This window comes from Mercenaria mercenaria, chromosome 18 (assembly GCF_021730395.1).
Source record: "Mercenaria mercenaria strain notata chromosome 18, MADL_Memer_1, whole genome shotgun sequence".
Lineage (NCBI taxonomy): Eukaryota > Metazoa > Mollusca > Bivalvia > Venerida > Veneridae > Mercenaria > Mercenaria mercenaria.
Genome location: NC_069378.1, coordinates 40,049,893 through 40,066,563, shown reverse-complemented (window position 1 = coordinate 40,066,563; position 16,671 = coordinate 40,049,893). Strand labels below are relative to the sequence as shown.

The 16,671-nt window shown below is 34.9% G+C and overlaps 2 protein-coding genes across 3 annotated transcripts in view; both read left to right on the top strand.

The window, feature by feature from the left end:
* The window catches only part of LOC123538136 (dnaJ homolog subfamily C member 13-like), a 113,755-nt gene extending 102,897 nt beyond the window's left edge, over positions 1 to 10,858 (top strand). Inside the window, exons 53-54 of one of the 2 annotated variants that reach the window (XM_053530487.1) lie at positions 529 to 543; positions 6,396 to 10,858. In XM_053530487.1, the coding sequence (XP_053386462.1) occupies positions 529 to 543; positions 6,396 to 6,496 (116 nt within the window). In that variant the 3' untranslated portion in view covers positions 6,497 to 10,858. The remainder of the gene's footprint in view (positions 1 to 528; positions 544 to 6,395) is intronic. The other variant, XM_053530488.1, reaches the window with a different exon arrangement.
* A 3,141-nt stretch (positions 10,859 to 13,999) lies between these two features.
* Positions 14,000 to 15,880, top strand: LOC123538135 (heat shock 70 kDa protein 12A-like). Its single transcript, XM_045322102.2, has one exon. It carries the CDS (start codon positions 14,000 to 14,002, stop codon positions 15,878 to 15,880), a length of 1,881 nt encoding a protein of 626 aa, XP_045178037.2.
* Positions 15,881 to 16,671: the final 791 nt, after the last annotated feature.

Here is a 16,671-nt window from a genome sequence, read left to right as displayed (position 1 = left end):
CAGTCTGCATAAATTTCCATGTTTGCCAATACATGTTATTATTGTTGAGTAAAGATGTAACAAGTTTAGCTTGGAACTTTGGCTTTTGGTGATTCGCGAATATTTCCACATGCAAAAAGTCTGAAATCTGCAAAAGGCAAACTTTCTGGCCCACAGATATATCGTCTTTTACAGTAGTCACTAATGTGTATCTTGTAAACCTTTTAAAAGTCCTTCTTGAACTTACCAACTTACCTAATCAGTTTAACTAAACTTAAAAGCATTTCATGTATTTACAAGTTTTATCATGAATTTTTGACAACACAATATATCTGAAGTTGTTTGTCTTCCACCTTTATGTAGGGAAGTTGTGGTTTACTTGTAAAGAACAATCAGTCTTTGAATAGAATTCAGTAACCAACGATTAACTGACCATTGTTACATAACTGAAATTCTGTCAAGAAACAGATAACTCCGTATCAGATATAGTTGCTAGTTCAGGATTATAACTTTGAAGTAAAAATGAAAACATAACTGTTTTGTTCACAGAACAGGCACATCAAGGTAAAAGGGTTGTGTGCACACTTTAAAAGTTTGTCTGACTTTTGTTATTTATGGCTCTTACATATTTTGTTGTTGTTGTTTTACATGAAAATCTAAAAACAGTTTGCCATATAATCTCTGTACTCTGGCATTGTAAATATGCATTGTTATGCCCCACTCCGAAAAAGGAGGGGTATATTGTTTTGCAGATGTCGGTCGGACTGTATGTCCGTCGGTATGTATAGACCAATTCGTTTCCGGATGATAACTCAAGAACGCATGGGCCTGGGGTCATGGAAGTTGACAGGGATGTTGGTCATAACCAGCAGATGACCCCTATTGATACTGAGATCAGGAGGTTAAAGGTCAAGGTCACAGTGACCTGGATTAGTTAAACGGTTTCTGGATGATAACTTGACATTGCTTGCGCATAGGATCACGAAACTTAGTAGGGAGGTTGATCATGACCATCAGATGACCCCTATTGATTTTGAGGTCAATAGGTCAAAGGTCAAGGTTTAATTGACCCAAAACAGTAGAACTTTTGTGTACAGTGACCAAAAAAATATCTGTTCCTTGTGCAATTTCTGAATGCATCAAGAGGGGCATTTTGTGTTCTACGAGCTCTTGTTTGTTTATATTTATTGTTGTATATTTACAGTCCAAATGTGTGTTCTTTGATAAAGCTATAAACAGTGATCAAATTTCAAACCCTGTGAACATGTTGACCAAATAAACAGCAAATTGTCATATGAGATAATTAGAAAATGATTTTTAGCACACCTTTGACTTTGGAGTGAAATAAAACCCTGCTGTATTTTTTATGCCCCCGTCATAGGAGAGGTTGTATATTTTTGTGGGTCAGTTAGGAGACTATTTGGTTATCAGTACAGTAAAACTTCATAGGATGATTGTCTGTTGTCAGATGATAAACCCTGTTTTTCCGAAGGTTGTGGTGAGGTGAGGGGAATCAGTAGGGCAAGTTCAAGGTCACCTCAGTCCACTCCGTACCAATAGAATGTTTTTGATCTTCTTTGGATCCACTGCCTTACCCTTGCATGATCGTAAGAGGCAACTAATAGGGTCTTAACACTTGGTTTTGCAGTAACCCTGTTATTCCATCAGGTATGCAAATTTTGATTCCATACCTCATGTTTTTATTTCGATGTAAATGAGATGTGGAACCAAAATGTGTAGCCCTGTTTGGCGCCATATAACCTATACTGTGTTGGTGCGCCATAAAGCCCAAATAAATAAATAAATCTTTGGATGATTTCCTGTGGTAGTATATGACCCCTTGGCTAACTCTTTAGGTCTGTAGTTAAATGTCACGGTTACCACGATACTTAAAAAATTTCCTCTCAAAAACTTCCAAACATTTTAACCTATAATTGCCAACCTAAATAGGATTATTGCCTGCGGTCAGTAGATGATGGGGGAGGTTGGGAGGGGGGTGGGGAGCAAGTGTGATTTTTTTCAAACAGCTCTTGTTGGCATAACACTAGTATAATAGAATGTTAATGTTGCCCATTTAATGTAGAGAATAATTAAGTTGGTGGAATTGACTTTATGGTAAAGAGAGAAGGAATTTCAGGGTTTCAGCAGAAAAAGCTATCATGTATCAAAAAGAGTATTATGTTTGTCTCTTTCTACATTGAATTTATTTATCTCATTGAACAAAAATGATGAAAGAGTTGGCTGGTTGTTTTAAAGATCTATAACTTTAATAGTAAGCAACACTGGATAAATGAACAAATGTAAATGAAAAGAGAAAGCAAAGTTTTAAATATTAGTTATAAAATGTGGTGTTGGTATTTTTATTTGTGTCTGAAATACATTCAAATATGCATTAAAGTCACATAAAACATGCCAGTGTATTTCATGGCCAAAAAAAAAAATCTACAAACTTTATCTTATATAATCATTGGCATGTGAAAAATGGTTTGTGTGTATTTCTTACATGCCTGCCTGTGTAAGATGGGTTTTTCCCTACCTAAGTGACAATGTGGAATGGAAAACCCAAGCATTAGTAAGCTGTCCAAGGGGTTGGGAAAACAGCTGTCTTACACAGGCAGACATGTTGCATCATTGTTCTCTCATATCACATTCAAATAGATAGTGGAAACCAATAGATCTGGGTATTTTCTGGCATTATTTACAAAGTATATGACATAATAATGTCAATACTTTGTGACGTCAACTATGTCCAAGCTATTTTAGTCAGGTTTTTCCCTAGGAAAAGACTGGACATGTTCTTGGACAAATGTATACATGTACTTTCCTTGCTAGGTAGGCAAGAAAGATTAGTCATTATTTCTCAGATTTAACTTTTTCACAAAATGCCAGGATGATGGTCTCTGCTTTTCTCATTCACTTTTAGATGTTTTTAGATGTCTATTACAGGGGCTTCGTTACTTGTTGAAGTGGAAGGTTGTGAAGTTGGAGGGGGTCTGGGATTGCAAAGTGGGAGGGGGTCTGGGGTTGTGAAGTTGGAGGGGGGAAATCCCCTCTTCCACCCCAACCAGTCCCTTAATGAAACCCCTGTCAATAGATGCTTATGAATATATAACACCGGTTCAGATTTATTCTTTGGGATGTTCTGCTGTAACCCTTGCATTTCTCTGCTTAAATGTCTTTATTGAAATCATAGCCAGTGTTCCAGTGATGTTGTATCTAATACTTGTATCAAATAGCACACAATGTCAGACTAACTTTTAAAAGTTATTATCAGTGCTGTAATGAAATACTGTTGTTGTATTAACTAACAGGTATCACTAACCAGATTTTGCATAACTCTTTCTATGCTTGATTTTGTGAGATTGGTTTAGTTTATTTTTAGCTCGCCTGTCACGTAGCGACAAGGTGAGCTTTTGTGATCACCTTCGTCCGTCCACAGTTTCTTGCAAACACGATAAAGACCAGATTTTTCAATCAATTTTAATTAATCAAACTTGCACACAACTTGTATTGGCATACTATCTTGGTTACTTTCAAAAACTGGCCATTACCCATCCTGTGTTCCAGAGTTATGGCCCCTAAAAGGGTCAAAATTTGTTTTTTTGGCTTGTGAACACACACAATAGAGACCACATTTTGCAGTTGATTTTAATCATTGGCTTTTGCAGCCATGTAGAGACTTCATTTATGGTTTGATTTGATGAAAACTTGAAAAATATCTTTAACAATGATTCCATGATGATTCCATCAGATCTAATCATAGGTTCCGGAGTTATGGTCCCTGATTGACCCCTGAGAACACGTTCATATTTTTGCAGTTCTACAGTATAGACACATTCAATTTTAACAACACTTACACACAACTTAAGTCTATTTGGGTTCAGTACGAAAACCGGCTAGATTCCTTCATTAGTTCTTGAGTTACTGTCCCTGAAAGGGGCTAACTTTTCTATTTTGGCCCTTTCAGCCATATTAAGGTTTCATTTATGCTTGCACAGAATGTTTATCTTGATGATATCTAGGCCAAGTTCGAAACTTGGTCATGTGGGATTAAAAACTGGGGTCACCAGGTCAAATAGAACAGGCTTGTTAACACCCTAGAGGCTACATTTATGACTCTATCTTCATGAAACTTTGTCAGAATGTTTATCTTGAGGAATTCTATGCAAAGTTCAAATCTGGGTCATATGGGTTAAAAACTAGGTCAACAGATCAAATCAAAGGAAAAGCTTATTAACACTTGTGGCCACATTTATGATCCTATCTTCATGAAACTTGGTAAGAATGTTCATCTTTATGATTCCTAGGCCAAATGCGGGGTCAAAAACTAGGTCACCCACTCAAATCAAAGGGAAAGCTTATATTTATTTATAGCTGTATATTTATTATCCTATCTTCATGAAACTTGGTAAGAATGTTTAACTTGACAATTCAAGGAGTTAACAGGTGAGTGCTATAAAACAATCATGACCCTCTTATTAATTGTCTTGCTAAAATTGTTAGGAATACTTTTTAGTTCGATTATTCGAAAAATAGTCTAGCTATTCTACTCACTGTGGCGTCGGCGTTGGCATCACATCTTGGTTAAAGTTTTCCATGCAAGTACATATAGCATATAGCTTTAAAACTTATTTTTTCACATAACTCTGACATGTATTTTGAGCAAATTATGCCCCCTTTTGGACTTAGAAAATCCTGGTTAATGTTTTACATGCAAGTTACTGTCTCCAAAACTAATGCAGATATTGAATTGAAACTTCACATGTATCTTCGGGGTTATAAAACTAGGTGATTATATACTAAGCATCAAGTCCCATAACTCTGACCTTCCTTTTGACCAAATTATGCCCCCTTTTTGACTTAGAAAATCCTGGTTGAAGTTTTGCATGCAAGTACATACAGCTATTACTTTAAGGCATATAGATTTGAAACTTTTTTATTTTTCTGGATCAATTACCAACCTCACTGGGTCAAGTCCCATAACTCTGACATGTATTTTGGGCAAATTATGCCCCCTTTTGGACTTAGAAAATTCTGGTTAAAGTCTTGCGTGCAAGTTACTATCTGCAGAACAAATGCAGATATTAAATTAAAACTTCACAAGTGCCTTCAAGGTTATAAAACTAGTTGATTGCCTGAAGTCCCATAACTCTAATATGCATTGTGGTCAAATTATATCCACTTTTGAACTTAAAACTTCTGGTTAAAGTTTTGCATGCAAGTTACTATCTCCAAAACTAATGCAGATATTGAAACTCTATAGATTTTTTAACATTTAGGGTAATATTTTCCTGCTTCTGGGACAATAATTTGAATAGTCGAGCATTGACTGTCTTACGGACAGCTCCTGTTCTGAAAGTTTTAAAGTTTAAATGCCTGCTTTTTTTAATTCATAAAACGACAGTATCTTCTGACTATATATAGGTCAGACAGTAGATGTGTCAAAATAGGGAGGGTTCACATAATCTATGGATGTTAAGCACAGATTTAGATTTTTTCATGATAATTTTTATTTCTGGTTTCAGTTTTGTGGCAGTGTTGAGGTTTTGATTAATAAGTCATTGTAGTATGAAAGTTGTTACAAAAGATATTTTCAATCTGGCAGTACATTCCTTGCTTTTAGTTCAAAGAGATATGTCAGGTTTTCTTAGTAAGAATATTTCATATGCTACAACTGGATGCACATTTTGTAGATATAACTTTGGTAGAATATGACAAAACGTCAATGCGACGTTCAATTAAATGATCAAAGTTCTGTTGTATTCTGTCCAATTCTATCAAAAGGTTTTACCGAAACAGTCTGAAATACGCAATCGTCAGCTATTTTCAATATTTACGCTAACTGTATCTCCAGTTGAAGAGCTTTATCCTGTTAAAGCTGTACAGCTGTGCAAAGATGAAAATATAATCACCAGCATGCATGTGTAAACATAACAATTATAATCGGTGGTTCGGGACATTTATCTAATCTTACTGTACATTGAAACATATATGCACTTATTGTTCTATGAAAAACAACTTTAAATATATAGCCCTTAATTCACAGTAACTGTTGAAAATCATAAAATTTTATTTTTTGTGCATCTGTTTACTACATGTATTTTCTATAAAATTATTGTAGGGAGAACTCTTGATCAAGGGTTAAATGTTTAAGTTATAGTTTAATGAGCTATCAACAGGTGATCAGGAAAAAAATATATTTCAACAGTATCTTTTGCTTACCTGTCACAAACTACACTTTGCTGTAAAAGAGATTTATTTTCAAAGTGATTTACATAGTGGCACGAGGGCGAAATTATGCTTCATTTTCAGTTTAGTACTTAGCTTACAGAGGAAAGAAACATAGGTATTTGTCTGGAAGAAAAACATATGTAAAAGTATTTCTTTACTAAACAAATGTTTCTATGATATTTCAGGCCCTACTGGACCCAATGTGGCAGGATATCTGACTGCTGGTACCCGGTCCACCATGCCAGACAAACCTCCACCTCTAGACCACCATGAGGACCATCACTGATGATATCATAGATGTTATACTTGATCAAAATGATGCCATGAACAGCAGTAACTGAAGCCAAAAAAAGTCAGCCAGATATTTCTCCGAGATTTTAAATGTAAAATTTGCTATAATTTCTGTTCTAATGAGTCATTTTGAACATAGAAATTTTGGATTTGTTACTGCTTAGCCAATTTTTCAATTGTCGTCTGCATGTTAGAACGGAATACATGACAGAACAGTTATAAAATGCAGTAAAAGATGTAGTGAAAGTGAAATAGAATTGCATTGAAATTGCATTGCTGTAAATGTGCTAAAAACAAAGAAGTAAAAACAAAGAAGAAGAAAATCAGAATTCCGAAAAGAAGACTTTTTTTTTGAGCGCTAGAAGTAAGTCTGGGTTAAGTGAACTGGTTCTGACAGAAAGATTTAATAAACTGCCCAACAAATACTGGTATTATTTGTAATTTCCTGTGTTGTATAAATACTCAGATGTTTTCTCATACCTGTTAGAATTCATAGTTTCAGATGAAATAAAAATGATTATGCATTGTGCACAACCAGTTCCTAGTCGGCTTAACCAATGTCAAAATTTGTTGTTTATATTGTAAAACCTATAGAACAGTCCAACCCGTCGTAAACAGCCACTCTGACAGTAAGTAGAAATTGTCTGTAACCGCAGGTGACTACTCGATAGAGATCAATTTATGTACTAGAATAAATGAAAAAATGGGTTCCTGAACGTGTAGTTGCCTATGACAGGTAATTGCTTATTAAAAGTGGCTGTTTGAATATATTAATTTAGAAATAATGTATAGAAAAACTGTGTTTTAACGTTATTAATACACGGAAAGAGGTTATACATCTGCGAAATAACTTCACAATGGCATAGCCCGAGTGAATCATTCCGGCGATGTATGACCATATTTTAAGTGTATTAATTTAGGTAAAACAGTATTTTGCTATATAGATTATTTCTATTCTAATATGCCCTTAATCTAAAACAGTAGATAAAATATAGTAGCGCTCTTTCTTTGTCGCAACAAAAACATTGACGTCATTGCATGTTAGCGTGACGTTATTTTAGCGTGAGCATGTTTTAACAGAAACAATCATATTAGAATGGTAAATAGGTGATTTTATTTTGTGTAATCTTAGAATAATAATACATAAATGTTTGTTATATGAGCCGCGCCATGAGAAAACCAACGTAGTGGGTATGCGACCAGCATGGATCCAGACCAGCCTGCGCATCCGCGCAGTCTGGTCAGGATCCATGCTGTTCGCTAACGGTTTCTCTAATTGCAGTAGGCTTTAAAAGCGAACAGCATGGATCCTGACCAGACTGCGCGGATGCGCAGGCTGGTCTGGATCCATGCTGGTCGCAAACCCATTATGTTGGTTTTCTCATGGCACGGCTCATATAAATGTTATAACTATTTTCCTGTATTACTTGTTTACATGTGCATATAAGTTAAACAGTCATATAGGTGTACAGACAAATTTATATATATTGTAATTAATAATGTTCTTTTTTATGTTACAAGTTGTTAGATACATACAATGTATATATTTGTTATATATAGTCATGGTACAGATTGACACCAAAAAAAATCATGTTATGCATGGATGTTTCATGTTATGCATGGATGTTTTATATACCCGGGAATGTCAGAAGTCATGTATGGTTTGTAGGTATAATATTCCAGTATAATTGCTTCAACTTTTTAATTAGATATGTATGTGTTCAAATAGTTTGGTAAAATGAGTGTTTTAAACTGTATTGAACAGAAGTTCCTTGAGGGAATCTTGCAGGTATTTATTTAAAGAGAGATTTTATCAAATTTTTCCTACAGTTACGAATATTATTTTTATTGCGGAATAATCACAAGTTACTCATTGATATTTTTTGCAGTTTGTTCACAGATTCGCTTTTGCAAAAAAACGAATTTTATGTTTTCTTAAAATGTTTTGTGATAATTGTTATTTATGTCATAAAACTCAGTCACATGTACATCTCGCCTGTCTGGGACTGTCCGTATGTTCATGTTTATTCATGGTTTTTTCTTCACTTAGCTTGCAAGGCACATCCTGGATAATTGACTCTTTCCACTCTTAATTTTGTCAAGACTGCATAAAAACAATTGACTATTTTATATTTATAGAGTGGGTTATTATTTCAAGAACTATCTTGGGTGTCCAGGAATTCTTGTCTCTACTACATAAATATGTTTGCCAAAGCCTCAAAATTTCCCATTTATATTTTATTTTTCCTCTAAGTTCACATAAAAAGTGTACCTCTGGTCTTCATACAGAGTACTTCTGTTTCAAGTATATAGTGCATCATTGGTTTATTATCATACCAGATTTATATAGTGCCATTTTCATGATAAACACATGCAAAGATGCTTTACATATAGCAATCTTATCTTCAGTTCATAAAACATCTTTATTTATATCCCTTTATTTCCATAAATCATTAAATGAAGATGAAATTGTGGGTTGGATGGAAAAATGTCCTAATTCGTTGAAAATGACACCTTACAGTAGGTTTCCTTCAAGCATTCAAAGTATGTATTCTTGTAAATATTGTATATTGTTCTTATATAAGCAGACAGTTTGTGACTGAAGCTAGAAAATGTCTAGATTCCACAAGTTTGTTATGCGACAGTCTAGTGTGGAGAAGGTGCAATAGGCATAAAATGAAGAAAATATGCTTTTATCTAGAATCATTCAGTTTATGATAAATGCAGACTATTTACTGGTAAATGTTTGTAAGTATTAATAGATTTTGACCATTTCTCCCTCAAAAATAGTAATCTCTGACGTAATACGCCTAAAATGTTCATTCATTTGAAGGCAAAGGTTTTTGACTCCTCTATAAAAGATGCTATCAATTTATAACATACCCATACTTTTGCATCTTTAATCAAGGGAACATGTGTTTGTTATGTTCAGTTTGAATTTTGTTGGAAAATATGAAGATATAGGTATAGTGGGGAAATTCTTTGCACAACTGAGAAATAGTTTATAAAACTTGTGTAATAAACCGATTACATTCAAATCTACATGCGTCTGTTTTTTGCCTGCTATTTAAAACTTTTATTCTGCTTATATTTAATGTTATTGGGACTTTTTGGTTTTATGCTTGCAATACATATGTTATCTGGCTTTGTTTAACTCTGGTTACTTTTTATTTCTGCAGGATAAGTGAAATTTTGTTCATTTTTGTGTAAATATTAGTATGTTTCCACAACTTTTAGCTCAAATCTGTATTTATTTACAAATTACTGTTTTGATGCTATACAAATGATGCTATACCTCATTTGCTTTAATATGTCTTCTTGTGTATACAGTATATCAGATAGGTGTATGAATTATGATACTTCTAGTCTGTAAACATGTATTAACTTCTTTTCATTAAATCTAGCCTTGCTCATGTAGTCACTCTAAATTATATAAGTTAACAGATGTATATTTTAAATCAAGTATTGCATGTAATACAGATTGTTTAAATTTTGGAAACGTGTCTGGTATAATGGAGGTGCAGTTGATTTATACTAATTTATTTTTGGTCGATTGTGAAGCAAGTTCTAAAACTTATTTTAATCACACAAAACCTCATTCCTGATGGAAATAATGGCCATGTGGGTATGAGAGAAGTTATATTACTGAAGGTTCTCAGTGGCACAGTGGTTCAAGTCACTGACTGAAGGTTCTCAGTGGCACAGTGGTTCAAGTCACTGACTGAAGGTTCTCAGTGGCACAGTGGTTCAAGTCACTGTCTTAGAATCACTTGCCCCTCACTGTGAGTTTGTAACCGCATTTTTGGTGTTGAATTATTGTGTGCGAGGAAGCCATACAGCTGACTTATAGAAGGTTGGTGGTTCTACCCAGGTGCCCCCCTTCCCCCTCCCTCAGTCTATGCCTGAAATAATACTCAGCAGGCAACTGTGTCTTCCTCACCACCAAAAGCTGCAACAAAGCCACTGTATGACATAATTGTGTCAGTTTGCCATTAAAACCAACAAAAACAAAAAAACAAAAACAGTTGTGTTACATTATAATATGATTTATATATTTGCTTTTTAAGCAATTATGATATTTAAAAATGTATGGACAGCACTATTTATTAATGATTTGCAATTCATAGCCATTTTCTGCAAATAAAAACAGTTCATTGTCATAGAAAGTTTGTGATTGATCATCGTAACAGAAATATCACATTTATACTTTATACATTTCCCCCACATCTCCAGTTCATTACACTGTTTCATGAATAGATTGTGCTGTATGTTTTATGTAAACTATTGTTACCTATACTTGTTATAAATATTGATGATTATGATCATTATTGATGAAAGAAATAAACTTTAAAGATAACAACTTCTGTTTTCATTGACTTGTTCAGCCACCTAGAAATTATAAATGTTATTGTCGCGATTCTTGTGGATTTGCTGATTTACTAGAGGTAAATACAGTGCACAATGTTGAGGCCCTCTTTGACAATTTTCACTTAAAAGTATTTTGAACTTGAAGTAACATTGTTTTCATTATCTGGGTAAACAAACATGTACAGTGAATATGTATTTTAGGCCCTGTTAAAGTATATGAGATATTCTCAATCCCAAAGTCATAGGTTCAAGCCCCACTGGGTCACAGCCACACCTCATATGACACCAGTCTGCGTCAGCATCGCATCTTGGTTAAGTTTTCGTACCAATAATTCATAAAACTTGGTAGGTGAACAGAAGGCAATATGTAGATTATGCACATACATGACTTAAGCTCTTAGACAATTGGGCACATGACCCATGGTTGTTGGTCAAGGTCACTATTGATGGTCAAATAATTTTTAATGTGCATTGATGGATTATTTTAGTATTCCACATAAATGTTCCCAATGATGAGACAATGTGCCACATACATGATGTATGCTTGTTGGTCAAGGTCACTTGAAATTCAAGTAAAAACAGTTTTTGTTTCTTTGCCTCTAAATACTTCGAAGCATTTTAGTCCAAGCGCTGTTGCCAACAATAAACACTGACAAAGTTTTCAATCGGTAGGAGGCTTGTATGCTTCTGCAATACTCGGTCACTTGTTTCTTCCAGGAAGCAGAATCTACAGTGACTGATATAAGCTCCATCAACTAGCTAACAAAACAGGATCTACAGAGACTGGTATAAGCTCCATCAACTAGCTAACAAAACAGAATCTACAGTGACTGGTATAATCTCCATCAACTAGCTAACAAAACAGAATCTACAGTCACTGGTATAAGCTCCATCAACTAGCTAACAAAACGGGATCTACAGTCACTGGTATAAGCTCCATCAACTAGCTAACAAAACAGAATCTACAGTGCCTGGATTCGGCTCCATCAACTAGCTAACAAAACAGGATCTACATTGACATGTATAAGCTCCATCAACTAGCTAACAAAACAGAATCTACAGTGACTGGATTCAGCTCCATCAACTAACTAACAAAACAGGATCTACAGTGACTGGATTCAGCTCCATCAACTAGCTAACAAAACAGGATCTACAGTGACTGATATAAGCTCCATCAACTAGCTAACAAAACAGGATCTACAGTGACTAATATAAGCTCCATCAACTAGCTAACAAAACAGAATCTACAGTGACTGATATAAGCTCCATCAACTAGCTAACAAAACAGGATCTACAGTGACTAATATAAGCTCCATCAACTAGCTAACAAAACAGGATCTACAGTGACTGATATAAGCTCCATCAACTAGCTAACAAAACAGGATCTACAGTGACTAATATAAGCTCCGTCAACTAGCTAACAAAACAGAATCTACAGTGACTGATATAAGCTCCATCAACTAGCTAACAAAACAGGATCTACAGTGACTTGTATAAGCTCCATCAACTAGCTAACAAAACAGAATCTATAGTGACTGGATTCAGCTCCATCAACTAGCTAACAAAACAGGATCTACAGTGACTTGTATAAGCTCCATCAACTAGCTAACAAAACAGAATCTACAGTGACTGATATAAGCTCCATCAACTAGCTAACAAAACAGAATCTACAGTGACTGATATAAGCTCCATCAACTAGCTAACAAAACAGGATCTACAGTGACTGATATAAGCTCCATCAACTAGCTAACAAAACAGAATCTACAGTGACTCATATAAGCTCAATCAACTAGCTAACAAAACAGGATCTACAGTGACTGGTATAAGCTCCATCAACTAGCTAACAAAACAGAATCTACAGTCACTGGTATAAGCTCCATCAACTAGCTAACAAAACAGAATCTACAGTGACTCATATAAGCTCCATCAACTAGCTAACAAAACAGAATCTACAGTCACTGGTATAAGCTCCATCAGCTATAAGCTCCATCAACTAGCTAACAAAACAGAATCTACAGTCACTGGTATAAGCTCCATCAACTAGCTAACAAAACAGGATCTACAGTGACTGATATAAGCTCCATCAACTAGCTAACAAAACAGAATCTACAGTCACTGGTATAAGCTCCATCAACTAGCTAACAAAACAGGTTGCGAAGTTCTGACATAATAAGCTCCATTTACTGGACAATACATCCTTCCCAGAATATAAACATGGTCTGTGAAATCCATATGCCAGTGTGAGTATTCATAAATCTCTACTTGGATTTCAAAATTGTTGATAGACAAGTAGTTAAGGTCATTGACTGAAATATGTTTCTCACAGCTGTAGGTTAAACCCCTCACTTTGGGTGTATAATCCTTTCATATGATGGCTTACAGAATGGTTCTACCCATGTGCCTACCTGAGCCTGATAGGCACCTTTGGTCTACCTCCACCACCAAAAGCGAGAAAGTTGTCATATGACCAATAATCGTGTTGGTGTGATGTTAAACCCAACAAAAAATAAATGATGTCTCTCGTTACTCATTGTAGAATAAGCACTTAGTATTATTGAAGTTCAGTAATGACAGCATCATGCCCCATAACTGACATGTATTTTGGGCAAATTATGCCCCCTTTGGACTTCCAAAATTTTTTAAAAGTTTTGCATGCAAGTTACTATCTCCAGAACTAATGCAGATATAGATTTGAAACTTTGCTTGTTTCTTCTTGTATTTGTTGTCAAGAAAGAATATTTCCACTTTTATATATATGTACATGCTCACCAACACTATCTCTTGTCTCTTGAAGCGGTTATATCAGGTATAGAGTAAACAAACTTCTTTTTTATCTGGATTTCTAATATAGATTTGAAGAAGGTAATTTATAAACATGATAAAACACCACAAAGTGTAAAATTTCTTATCTTGACATTATGTAAGATTGTAAAATCACAACTACCCAGCTAATGTAAGACTGATTTCAAATACATGTCTGTGTTTTGTTTAATGATAGTGGAATCAAGAAAAAGAACTATAGTAACTACAAATACATGATATCTGTGTTTTGTTGAAAGATAGTTATAACTTAAATTGAGGATTTAAATCATATCATACCGGAGACAATAAAATATAAGGGGGGAAAAGCATGGGAAGTAACCCTAGCAAAAGTACATTCACTGATCTTGAAATCAAGCAAGAATCTGTTAATAATGCTGATTGTGACTATACAGCAAATGAAAAACATAATAATGTTGATGGTGACAATACAGCAAATGATAAACAGAAGAACGTTGGTGGTGACAATACAGCAAATGATAAACAGAATAATGTTGCTGGGCCTTTAGTTGTGATAGCAATAGACTTTGGAACTGTATATTCAGGATTTGCATACTCATTTCATGGAAACGAACAGGAAATAACATCGGCAAAACACGGAACCTTCCTCGAAGAGGACCGGGTACCAACCATTATTCTTCTGAATCCTGATCAAACTTTTCATTCATTTGGATATGATGCACAGAGAAAATATCATGAATTACGTGGAGAAGTGAAACAAAACTACTTTTATATTGAACATTTCAAAATAGCACTTTACAAAACAAATGAAATTTCACGTAACATTGATATATATGACATAACTGGAAAAGCAGTTAAAGCAATGAAGGTATTTTCTGTGGCTATTGAAAATTTGAAAAATCTTGCATTGAGGGCAGTATCTCTTGCAAAGCTTGATTTATCAGAATCAAGTATTCAATGGATGATTACTATTCCAGCTATTTCTTCTGATTCTGCCCGACAGTTTATGCGTGAGGCAGCCAGGGATGCTGGGATTCCTGAGAACCAGCTGCGTCTTGTCCTGGAACCAGAAGCTGCTGCCTTGTATTGCCAACGAAAAATGCTGGTTGTAGGTGATAGACTTCCAGTTGGATTTAAGTATATTTTGGCTGATCTTGGTGGTGGGACATCAGATTTATGTGTACATGAAGTTTTAGACAATGATAAACTCAGGGAAGTGTATAGAGCAACAGGGGAAATAGCTGGAGGGACCAATGTTGATAATAAATTTTTGTCTCTTATGGAAGAATTAGTAGGTGACCAGGTGTGGGCTGAGTTCCAATCAGACTATCCCTCTGCTTACATAGATTTAATTAATAACTTTCATAGACAGAAAAAGATATTTTCAGCCCACAAGAAAATGACAATACTGAAAATGGAAAATGCTCTTGTATATGTTTTAGAACAAAGAATGGACAAAACATTTTCAGATTTAATCAAAATGTCAAAGTATGTTAAAGAACTGGAATTTCTTCCAACTGAAGCCAGGTTTATTGTATACAGGGATCTCATGCAGCTTTTCTTCGAGACTTCATTAGACAACATTATTAATTTAGTGAATAAAATCCTCAAGGAATGTACTGGTAGTATTGATACATTGATGCTTGTTGGAGGTTACAGCGAATCTCCATATCTAAGGGAGAGAATTCAGTCAGAATTCACTAATAAGAGAGTTGTCCTTGTAGAAGATGCTAGACTGGCTGTGTTAAATGGAGCAGTGACGATGGGCTGGAAACCTAAAAACATCATACAACGTAGGTCAAGGTTCACATATGGAGTTGCTGCAATGAAGCCATTCGTAGAGGGAGAGCATCCAGAGAGTCTGAAGTTCATTGAGGATGGACAGGTTTGGTGTAAATTGGTATTTGAGAAGATGATAGAGAAAGGTCAGATAGTGGAGTATGGACAAACATTTATATTTGAAGGATATAGCACAGTTAGAGAACCAGAGGAGAAACATAAGGAAAGAGATACATCACTGTGGAGATCTACAAGAGAGAATCCTCAATACTGTATAGAGGAGGAGAATTGTAGTCTAGTAGGATATATTTTGTGTAAACCTCCACCAGAGGGATGGCCTGATTACTGGAGGAGTGAGGCACATCTCATAGTGGGGGAGACTGAGTTCACAGTGAAATATTTCAATCTTACAACAGGACACGAGTATGAAACTCAGATGGATTTCTTATAATTAGATTACCTATATAGATCTACAGTTTGTCAGCTACAGAATAATTCATAGAGAAAAAAGTTTTGATACTATCATGTATTAAGTTGTCTATGTGTTTTAATTATATCAAACAGACAAAATGTGTACACTGACATCATGATCATGTAATAAATGGATTACAATCAATGTTTCTAGATGGATGGTGTGTGTAACGTTTACCAAGCGGAATATATAAATCACATGACTTGAAACATTTATTAACTGAAAATGTTCTTGTCTATAGTCGAACTCACACGAGCTAGACCTTACATGTTTATTCATATATCGAGTTTTACTTTGGGCTTCCTGGTCTATGATTTTTGACAAATGATTCGTAAATGATTTAGATTGATTACTAGTACATATGAAATAAACAATTATAGTTAAATCACTGTTAATTATTTGTAAATATGTTCAAATAACACAAACTATTTGTATAAATAAATTGTATTGGTTGTATGTCTTTAATATAATGTTTCTATATCTCTAACTAACATGAGCCTATACAACCTTCTGTTTTAATTACCTATAGATCTCATCTACGGCCCGGTATTTTACTATCCTATGTTAACCCATTTATCCTCTCCAAGATAGCAGAGCTTTCAAGGAGAACACGGATAATAAGTTAAGATAGTCTATTCTACTGCAAAGTCCCAATTAATTTCTATAATAATTATTTTTCTGCTTCGACCTTTTGTCTCCAGTGCCTGGGAACCATCTGATTTCCTATGCCGTTCTGCCGTATTTAAATGACTAACATCACGTGACAATCC